At 34.0% G+C, this 11,750-nt stretch overlaps 1 protein-coding gene across 1 annotated transcript; it reads left to right on the top strand.

The window, feature by feature from the left end:
• Nucleotides 1-5,571: 5,571 nt before the first annotated feature.
• On the top strand, nucleotides 5,572-10,850 carry LOC112516235 (wall-associated receptor kinase-like 10). The gene is made up of 4 exons (XM_025123254.1): nucleotides 5,572-6,025; nucleotides 6,549-6,695; nucleotides 6,803-7,857; nucleotides 10,812-10,850. Exons 1-4 carry the CDS (start codon nucleotides 5,572-5,574, stop codon nucleotides 10,848-10,850), a joined length of 1,695 nt encoding a protein of 564 aa, XP_024979022.1.
• Nucleotides 10,851-11,750: the final 900 nt, after the last annotated feature.

An 11,750-nucleotide genomic window follows, 5' to 3' on the forward strand; every position in this document is an offset into this window, starting at 1 on the left:
AAGCTAGATCTAGCAAACATACTCCTAACCATGTCCATTAGGGTCCTATTTTTCCTTTCTGATACTCCATTTTGCGTAGGAGTATATGGAGTTGTATATTCAGCCTTGATGCCAACTTGTTCCAAATAAGTGGCAAAAGGTCCCTTATGCTGTCCCTTTTCAGAGTATTTGCCAAAATACTCTCCTCCTCTATCTGACCTGACTACTTTGATTGTTTTCTCAGTTTGCCTTTCAACTTCTGTTTTAAAGCTTATGAAACAATCCAAAGCTTGTGATTTTTCATCCATTAAAAATACATGGCAGAATCTAGAAAAGTCATCAATGAATGTAATAAAATACTTGCTATCACATATTGTTTTAAYTGGAAAAGGCCCACATATATCAGTRTGAATTAATTCAAGAATGCATTGACTTCTTTTAGACTGAAAATTTCTGGAATTTGTCATTTTCCCCTTTAGACAGTCTATGCAAGTTTCAAAGTCATCAAARTTTAATTCTGGTAAAATCTTTTGTCTAATCAGATCTTGCATTCTTGATTTTGATATGTGTCCTAATCTTTTATGCCATAAAAAGGATGAGACATTTTRTTTATGTTTCTTTCTWGTTCCTGTCATTTTATTTATGGAACATATTTGCCTTTTATAACCTTTGTTGATGGTTTCATTAATGCAATTCAAGTGCCAATAGCCATCTATTAGATATGCATTTCCAAAGCAAACATCATCTAAATAAAATGTCATACAATCTTTATCAGCATAGAAGGAAACATTATTTTTATTTACAAGCTGGGAACCTGACACCAGGTTCCTTTTTATTTTAGGTATATAATATACATCACTTAATGTTAAAACATAATTGTTTTTGAATAGCAATCTACATTCACCAATATCTTCTACATTCACAACTTGTCCATTTGCTGTACACGCCCTTGATTCATTCAGCCTTGGGGTTGTTATCTTTGACAATCCCTGCATGGAGTTGACAATATGAATAGGTGAAGCTGTGTCAAACCACCATGAATGATCATTTTTACATGTAGTGGTCTCTAAAGAAAAGAAGTGATTTATGTTACCTTTCTTATTCAACCATTCCTTGAATCCATCACAATCTTTCTTGAARTGGCCTGCCTTCTTGCAAAAGAAGCATTTCAGTTCCTTTTTCTTCTTAAATGGTTTTCCTTTATTCTTACTACTCTGAACAGAAGGAGTAGATGAACTTCCCTTTTGGAAACCAMAATGTTTCTTCATCTTAAWCTTAGCCTTAGACATRTGGTTGATGGTTAYTGCWTTTCCTTTATTCTTCACTTCTGATTCTTCTTGAACACAAATAGTGATCAGCTCATCTAGAGTCCACTTTTCTTTCTGTGTGTTGTACAGGCTTCTTAAATGACTATATTGGTCAGGCAGAGAATTCAGGAGAAGGTGTACTAGAAATGAGTCATCAATGGAAATTTTCATTTCCTTAAGTTTACAAGAAGTATCAATTCCTTGCAAGATGTATTCTCTTATACTTCCTTGTCCATTGAAACTCATTCTAATCAGCTTATTCATGAGGTAACCTGTTTCTGCTTTATCAGAAACTTTGTACTTATCAACTATTGAGGCTAAGTATACCTTAGCAAGGTCTGATTCTGGTATACCTCCTTTGACAGCATCAGTTATACATTTCTTCATATAAATCAGGGTCATTCTATTATGCTTATGCCACTTTTGATGTTTAAGTTTGATCTCCTTAGGTGCATTATCTGCTGGTTCTGGTGGTGGATCTTCSTTAAGGACATGATCATAGTCTAGAATCCCTAAYATAAGTTCAATGTCCTCCTTCCATTTCTTATAGTTTACACCATTTAGAGGTGCAAAATTAACKACACTYATAGGATAGTGGGCTGTATGGGACAGAAATTGTTGTCTATCTGTCTTGCTTGGTGATCCTGATCACAAAACAGGTCMTTTCAATCAGTCATGTTTAACTTATAAAATGATCAACTATGAAAGATTAACATACTTTGATCATAAATGAAGATATGAACTTCGAATTTGATTCCCTTTTGAGAAAGCATATCATATTCGAAGATTTTGATATAAATAAGTGTCTGTTTCAATCAAACTGCTATGGCAGTATGTGAAAGAAAACAGTCACTATTGAATCTGCAATTTTTATACAATTTGCAGTCCTCTTGTTGTGATTCAAGACTATTATGATAGTACTTTGAATCACAGTAATCCAGAATCACTTGGGTGATATGTGGATTCTTGGTGTAATCTTAATCTAAAGTATTTGTATAATCAATACGTAAAAGAATTATCTACTGCCTAAATCAGAACATTCATGCTTCTACATACAGAATCTAAAACAAGCCAGAGAGTAATTTAAACAAGATTGTTAAATAATACGACTATACAGAAAATTCCTTGATGAAACATGAATTCAATTAAGCCACAGTATGAACTGGTCAAAACAGAGGCCAATCAATTTTGACTTAATCTGGATATAAATCGATTTGGTTTAATCATAACAGAAATCGTTTTGCTTTAATCGAGTCATGAAATCAATCGTATACAAAATCGATTTTTAGTTGGTCGATATAGAAATCGTAACARAGATCGTTTTTGCTCTTAATCGAGTTATGAAATCGATTTTACTATCATGTACAAAATCGATTTTGGTTAGTCAATATAGAAATTGATTTCTTATGCAATCGATTTTGGTTTTGATCGGCTGTTACTTTGGTATGTGTATGTGCCGCTACTTCTTCGACTTGTTCAAATCGAGTACCCCTCGATTTTGATTTTCGAACAGTGGCTTGTGCGATTCATGTTACACGATTCAATTAGATGGGTTAATTGGCTCTGATACCAAATGTTAGACTTAATCTTACTTCACGAATACCATTAACACATCAGAATTGAATCAATTCATATAAAGAGATTTAGGGCTTGAATTGTGTACCTTNTGAATCAATTCATATAAAGAGATTTAGGGCTTGAATTGTGTACCTTGTGCGATTGACGAAGATGGGTTTTGATTGTTTGATTGATCACCCATTCTCTCTCAAGATCCACTCTTAATTCCTTACCATTTGATGGCCTTTGGTAACTGATAAGATTCTGCGTGTTCTTGATAGAGACAGATGCAAAATGGCGCCAAAAAAGTTTTATATGGGGCTGAAGGGATTGTTCTCACCATCAAAGAACCATATAACTGTCAATAAACCAACTGATATATATATGACAGAAAAGAAGAGTCTGATGGTACGCATACATATATATACCTGATGCTTATATATAAAGCATAATTGTTATTATGCAATTAATCTTGTTCTCAAGGTGAGCATATATACATATATGTTTCTATATATGCTACAAGAAAAGGATACTAAAGATCTTGAAACCATAAAGGACATTTTTTATCCTTGGATGAGTCTCATAACAGCGAAGTAAGAACATGATACGAACAAAAGCATGTGGTTCAAGGTAAATGCGATATACTTGTAAATACTAACCATGGACCAAGAAAGATCACTGATGTGTAGTATGTGCCAGCACTTAAACATAATCTATCAAGTGTTGGGCAACTAGTACAAAAGAATTATGATGTACACTTTATGATAAAGTTTGCATTATAAGAGATCCTACTAGTACCACTCGTGGAAAGATTAAAATAACAAGTTGTTTCTGCTGAAGTTTAATAAAGATGGTTTATCAGCCTTTAGTATAGTGAATACAAACAAATCAAATCTTTGACATTTAAGATTTGGACAGTTGAGTCTAAACACGCTAATGTATATGAGTAAGGCTCATATGGTTTGAGATTACCTACTTTGGAGAACTCAAACAAGATCTGTGATGCATGTGCTCTAGGCAATCACACAAGAAGCCGGTTTTCTAAGGATAAAGCTTGTAATGCATCAAACTTACTTGAATTGGTCCATACTAATGTTTATGGACCTGTGAGGACGGTATCCACTGGAGGCAGCAGTTACGTGTTAACATTCATAGATGATCTAAGTAGGAAAATGTGGTCCTACTTCTTGAAAGAAAAATCTCAAGTATTTGAAACTATTAAATCTTTCAAGTCTATGGTTGAGAACCAAAGTGCTTCCAAAATAAAGAGCATTTGATTAGATAATGGTGGTGAGTTCACATCACATCAGTTTGAATTTTCTTTTAAGAGATAATGGCATTAAACACCAGAAAACTACTCGACGTACACCACAGCAAAACGGTTGTGCCGAGAGAAAGAATAAGACCTTCATGGAGCTTGCTAGAAGTATGCTAAAACATAAAGGATTACCCAATATATTATTTGCAGAAGTAGTGTCTAGTGCCATTTACATTTTGAATCATGCAACAACATGAAGTGTGAAAGGAATGACGTCTCAAGAGGCCTGGAGCAGTTCTAAGCCATGTATAACATAAAAGATTACCCAACCAATCGTTCTTAATTGGTACCATCTTTTTTCGGTTGGCACATGTAAGTACTAGTTTTGAACTTCAAATTATGTATATGAAAAGTTGCACTTTCATTCAAATTTCGAGTCATATTTTGAGTTAGTAGATAACACATGTCATGTTTAAGTGTTTTTAGTTGCATGGAATAAAATTTTCAAACATTCAAATTTCCCAAACAAGCTAAAGTTATGATATCTAATATTGAATACATCAAAAATACAAAAACTAATAAATAATTAAATAAGTTAGTATCATTGTACGACCATGATACTGATTTCCATTACCGTTATACCAACCAAAGTTTCATATGTGATACGATACTACCAAACGACTATAATTGATACTGATTAAATTCATACCATTTTAATTGATACGGTTGGTACAGTTGTTCGTTGGTTTGATCTGATACGAAATTGTAATCCTTAGAAAACATGTGGATTGCAATTTTTAGTTTTTTTATTCCAACTTTACCCTAATATATTCGATTAATTCATAACCCTAAATTCAATCTTCATTTAATTTGCTGAATTGAGTTGTTGATCATAAAGCTTGGACAACCTAGATCAGTTCCATAAGTCCCAAAAAATACTTGTGATTCTTATTTAAATGTTTTCTTTATATATGTGTGTGTCTATATTGTATTTTTATGTGGAAATTGAATTGTATTTTGTGATAACAGGGTATTGGTTATATATTTGAGGTATTTAATTATTTGAATATGCGATTAATGTTATAATCCATGATGTGGATATATGCACATATATATATATGTGATTATGTGAAAATAAGTATATATGCATGCATGAGAATGCGAAAGTGTGATTACACATATATGTGAAGGTGCAAATTTATGCATATGTATATGCATGCATGAGTTATGTGAATATGCATGCATGAGTTATGTGAATATGCATGCATGTGTGTGTGGTGCAAATTTATCTTTCGCTATGCGAAATTGTGTAGCCAACGAGTAGCTCTGTTCTGGTCCTAACGAGTTGGGCTTTGACATCTTATAAGCTTATGTATATGCATGCATGAGTTATGTGAATATGCTTCCAATGTTGTGGCTATTGGATGCTATTCATCAAGCGCCACTTATGTAGGGGGATTTAGCATTATCATGGATTATAAGGATTCTCCTTATACCTTGTCGGATGTGAATAAGTTCATCGTCATCGGCTGTGATGATTCTGCTTGGCTGATTTCACAAACGAATTCTAGGAATGTGTCTACCGGTTGTATGGTCTTTTGTTCAACACCTGAGGATGTTGTAGGTGACCAATGTTCAGGAAATGGTTGTTGTCAATCGTCCATACCCAAAGACATAAACTACTATGAAACTGACCTCAATTCCCTCGTGGATTCAAAGAACACGATGTCCTTTAACCCTTGTACATATGCGTTTGTTGGTGAGGAGAACGCATACACGTTCAATGGTCTAACATCTTTGAATGACACTGATTTGGCTGAAAAGATTGAAGCTAGTGTCCCAATAGTGCTTGAATGGGCTATTGGTAATCTGAGTTGCATTGAAGCCAAAGCAATGGATGGTTTCGCGTGCCAGTATTCAAATAGTAAGTGTGTTAATTCTACAAGGGAAACGGTGGGTATCGTTGCATCTGCGATGAAGGCTATGAAGGAAATCCCTATCTATCTATATGAAGGGAAAGCGGTGTGTTAATTCGCGTGCCAGTATTCAAATAGTAAGTGTGTTAATTCTACAAGGGAAACGGTGGGTATCGTTGCATCTGCGATGAAGGCTATGAAGGAAATCCCTATCTATCTATATGAAGGGAAAGCGGTGTGTTAATTCGCGTGCCAGTATTCAAATGTACAGGTATATGACTTACGTTCTTTTGTGATTGTTGTCACTAATTATTATTTATATTTCTGCACAAGATTTCCTTCAACTTCAATGGGTTTGATATATATTTTAGAAATTTATCACATCCAAATTTTCACCAAATGGGTTTTTTAATTTAATATATATTCTTTAATATATCTTTTACTGTTTATAATTAAGCCTTTTTTAATTACAAAGAACTCTGATTTATATAATTTGTCTTAATAATTTGTTGAAATTTCCTTTATATTTAGACATCAATGAGTGTCGTTATCCAGAGATGTTTAATATTGTGGGGAGTTACACATGCAAATGTAAAGGAGGGTATTCTGGTGATGCCAAAATTCGAGATGGTTGTCGAGGACATAAGCCATTCCTATTGGTTGTCCTGTTATCTATAGGTAATTCCTAGCTACTTTTCTTCTCACTAGAGGTTGGTATCTTCCATTTATCCTCTCTTCAAAGAATTGTCATTATTTTAGCTATCAGAATAACTTTTGTCATGTAGAGAAGAAATTTACACCACCGGTTAATACTTGTGCAGGTGCTCTTTTGGGCATATTGGTATTAATCTTCTCATTGTGGCTACTCAAAGTAGTGCAAAGGAGGAAACTTAAGAATCTCAAAGAGAAATTCTTCAAAAGAAATGGTGGTTTACTCCTACAACAACAAATGTCTAGTGGTGAACGGATGGTTGATCATCAAATCAATGCAACAGAATTAGAGAAAGCAACTGGCCAATTCAATGAGGACAGAATAGTCGGCCGAGGGGGTCAAGGGATAGTTTTCAAAAGAATGCTGGCAGATGGAAGGATAGTAGCAGTAAAGAAGTCGATGTTGGTGGATGAGAGTCAAGTTGAAACATTTATCAGTGAGGTTTTTATACTATCCCAGATCATCCACAAACATGTGGTTAAGCTTCTGGGGTGTTGTTTGGAAACCGAAGTTCCAATGCTAGTTTATGAGTTTGTTGGTAATGGAACTCTTTTTGACTTCATCCACGACGAGAATTATGAGTTCCCTACCTTGTGGAAATTGCGGTTGCAAATTTCTATAGAGATAGCAGGAGCTCTTGCTTATTTACATTCGACAACTTTCGCACCGATTTATCATAGAGACATTAAATCTTCAAACATTCTTTTGGATGACAAATTTAGAGCAAAAATATCAGACTTTGGAATTTCAAAGTCATTATCAGGTGATCAAACCCATCTAAGCTCCTTAGTCAAAGGTACCATGGGTTATTTAGATCCAGAGTACTTCCAATCAAGCCATCTTACTGAAAAAAGTGATGTATATAGTTTTGGTGTTGTTCTCCTTGACCTCTTGACCGGGAAAATCCCCATCTTCAGAACACCTTATGGGGAGAGAATGAGTTTGGCAACCTTCATTTTGTCAATGGAAGATGAACAACTTGTGGAAAACGTTGATGATCGAGTATTAGATGCACCCAAGGAACAACTCATAGCAGTTGTAAACATTGCAAAAAGATGCTTAAATTTGAAGGGGGTGCTACGGCCAAATATGAAAGATGTTGCAACAGATTTGGAAGGTATAAGATTGGTAAATTAATAGTATCACTACAAGAAAAATAACCTTTAGAGAAGATTCTGTTTTGTACTTAAAATTCTTAAAAGCTTCTCTAAAGGCTTTTGAGAAGCTTTTCATTTCCGTCAACAAGCTTCTCTATGTAAAGGTAGGTAAAGGTTTTAGGGACGGTTTTCGGAGGGTATGTTTTTGGTAGCTTTTAGAGACACTTTTTTAGGGTTTTAGATACACTTCAAAACTTCTCTAAAGGTTAGTTAACTTTTTTATAAAAGCTTCTCTAAATGTATTTATTAGTGACAATTTTCAAGTATTAATGACGATTTATAAACGTCTCTAAAAGGTGCTTTCAGAAAAGGTTTACAAAAAAGCTTCTCTAAAGATATTGGCTTTAGTGACATTTTACCTAAACTTTCTCTAAAGGTGTCCTTTAGTTACACTCTGCAAACCTTCTCAAAAGATTATCTTTAGATACAAATAATCAAAACTTTTTCTAAATCTTATCTCTAGATACGTTTTTAAAAGATCAACTCCTTCTCTAAAGGGCATATTATTATTTGTATCCATATTTAAGATCTATATTTGTATATAATTATACATTATATTAATCAACAAAAACAACATAAAAATCTCAAAGCAATAAATTGATATAAATTTGTAATATAAAAAAAAATAAGTTCTCAAAACATTCCCCAACAGTCAATCAATCTATAAATCCATTTTCTAACATCCTCCCTAAACTCCTCACAAAACATGATACTCTATCTATCACCTGCCATCTCTTTTCTAACTTTTTTATAGTCTATCCGAGTAGAACCACGTTTGTTACTTTGCACTATTGACGAAGCTTCGTCTGATTGCAAGGTGTCTGCAAAGGTGTTAGTCATAATGCAATAAATTCATGTGAACCGCTAACTGTGACAATTTCCCTCTTTATCTACAACAAGTCAATAAGCCATCAAAACATTTCATTAGCAAAATGAATATAACGCATTTTAGCCAGAAAAACTATTATCTCGTTATGGTGTATAATAAACTCTAGAATACATGTTAAAAATACCTGGTGGGAGTAATAACAAGTGCTCTCAGAAGACCTCTTGAGACAACTTGTTCATTTGCCTGTCTTTTTTTCTTTAACCTATCTCTCAAATTTAGCTCGTTCTTGAAATTTATCAAATTAAAGAGAACAAAATGCCCCTAAAATACTTGCAATTTAGAATGCTTATCACATAGTGTAGACTAATGTAAGTCCAAAAACTTTAAGAATTATAAGATAAAAAGATTTAAAGAATAATACTTTAATTTGTGTTATTTGAATTAGGAAAGAAGATGATAACACTGAAACTAATTAATCAACTAATAATATGTTTACAAGTATCTATGCTAGAAGTAGGACACCATTAAAATGTATGCTTTTCTCTAAGGGGCCGTTTATCAAATGCTTACTTGACTAAGTGCTTACCAGGTTAGATTACCTTACCAGATAAATATGGTAAGAACCAAAAATCCAACTTACCCGGTAAGTAAATAATAAAATTGAATTTTAGCGATAAGTGCTTACCGGGTAAGTGTTTGATAAACGGCCCCTAAGTTTTACAATACAATATAATGTACACAAAAACTTATTTCTAATTGAAAATCCATGTAAGAGCCTTAATAACAATCTTGCTTGCTTGACCATATTCTTACTACTAGTAGTTTGGCACGTTGATATTTTAGTCAAACTTGAAGTAAAGAATGGCGTCCCTTGTGAGAGACATATTTCATATAATGAGAAAACGTATCTGCAAAAAGTAAGCAGACTAAGAGAAGTTGGTTATATGGTTTTAATATCATAAGCATACAAGCTTCAAGTAGTAGATCATATATGAAGGTAGTGGGTTACRAGGAGGTTTAATTGGTCAACATATCTTAACAAACTACATGAATGAAAATGAGAAAGCGAAGCATGAATCATTTTATATATAAGCACAGGTCACCTAGAACTGGAATCACTRAGAATGAGTAGGAATCATACCTGATCAATAAACAATAACAGAGGGTCAAAAGAAAGATGGTACATAGAATACTTTTCGACTTTGAAAGCAWGTGTCATTTGTTTTACTAAATCCAAAATGTGTCTCCTTGATAATATTTCAATCCTTGGTTATCAATTCTTTAAAGCAAATGTAAATCAATTTTAGAGTTAGAATGTAATTTCTTCAACACTTGAAAGGTCTTGTAATTAAAATGCTCATAACTACTCAAGTGTMAGTTTAAAGATACTTACAGCTGTTTGAAAACYGGAGCTTCTACATGGCTGAGTTCAAGGCAAAGGAATATCCCTCCGTTTTTTAGTACCCTGATTCAAAGGTAAATTATCAACAGAGGAAGTATTTCAAGATTAATTTGTCGGGTATTTACAATAAATGTTGTTTTTGAACAACTGCTACTCATTTCAAACCTCTTCGTATTTTATCATAAACTTTCTAATTTGCAATTTATTTATCAAGTGTTTGTCGARCAGACAAGATACTTCTCCCTGAAACCATAAATGCAGACACCTTGCACACTAAGCYATTGTTYCACWAGTGCTAATTAGATTAGAGAACTTCAGCATCTTCTCAATGTCTAAAAACATGGACACTTCAAAGACCAGAAAACAACATAATAAATATGTCCTAGTGTTCATGACAAAGTATGTAATTAAATCTAAATCAACAGGAGAATGAGATAAAAACACATCTACAAAAAGATATGATAACAAATTCCAAACCAAACCCAATATTACCCACTCAAAGTCATGTTGGGGGGGGAAGTGGTTGTGACAAACAACTTAGACATGTTATATACATCAAGTCTAAAAGACTTGATGTATCATGTTCTTGCATAAAAATATCAATTTTACGAGTAGATGATGAGCCATAATCAAGGAGACATTAACAGGACAGAGTAGATGAGTTTATGTCTGGTGATCCTACAATGACTAACAGCATAACCAATCTCAGCAGCAATCAAATGATAATTCTTAGTTGTAAAGATCAAGGGAAGTAAACTAGTATCATTCCACATCAATAGAACAGAGTAGATGAGTTCACAAAGCCACGCCCAAAGCCTCTACCAGCGCCAAAGCCATAAAATTTTTGGCTGCAGGTTAAGAAGCCAACATAAATCCCCCACATGAAAACAAATAATCACAAGAAAGGAGGCTAAAACTCAGAGGGAGAGCTCACCGCTGCCAATCCAAGGCTGGTGTATCAATTAAGGCCTGAATTTTGTTGTCTTCATCCGCTTTACTAGGTGCAGGAGCATCCTGAAGTTGACGGCTAGATGTAATTGGCATAACTTCAGGAATTTCTTACAAGTCGTTTCCAAATTCATCGCAATCTGAACCATCAAGCTTCAAAACCACTGTTAGGTAGCATAGCATAATCATATTGATCAGAATTGATAAGCATCTCATCGTGGCATTATCTAGTGATTGAGGAAAAGATGGCCATAGTGATGTAGGGCACTAATCTCACCCATGTGTGGAAGTTCCAAGAGGAAACAATTCAGGATATATTTTACATGACGTGAAACAAAGTGGGTGTGGGGCATTTCTTATAGCTGGAGAAGATGCTATAGATGTATAATTTGGATAGCCTGGTAGGTATGGGTGTCATCACAATTCTTGAAAGTCCATCAAATATAGACATTCAAGATTGTGAAAAAAAYTGATTTCATTCTGTAATGCTTACTTAATTGCAACACTAAAACTAACATTACAGCCTACACATCATAAAGAAGATCTCTAAGAGCCTCCATATCCAAGTATCGTCCCTAGGTGCTGAGTGTGTAATCCTGATACATTACAAGCAAGTTCCTAAACCATTATAGCTAGACAAACCTTACATAGTTGGRAAAAGTTACTCTTTGYTGATTGCACACTC

The sequence above is a fragment of the Cynara cardunculus genome (assembly GCF_001531365.2).
Source record: "Cynara cardunculus var. scolymus isolate 2C chromosome LG 8, CcrdV1, whole genome shotgun sequence".
NCBI classification, from domain to species: domain Eukaryota; kingdom Viridiplantae; phylum Streptophyta; class Magnoliopsida; order Asterales; family Asteraceae; genus Cynara; species Cynara cardunculus.

Bases quoted from the DNA above. Each gene is read 5' to 3' on its own strand.
- LOC112516235 (XM_025123254.1), top strand. From the start codon at position 5,572: ATGGATTATAAGGATTCTCCTTATACCTTGTCGGATGTGAATAAGTTC. The intron at 6,696-6,802 runs GTAATTCCTAGC...TTTGTCATGTAG, and splicing joins GGTTGTCCTGTTATCTATAG to AGAAGAAATTTACACCACCG. The intron at 7,858-10,811 runs GTAAATTAATAG...AATGACTAACAG, and splicing joins ATTTGGAAGGTATAAGATTG to CATAACCAATCTCAGCAGCA.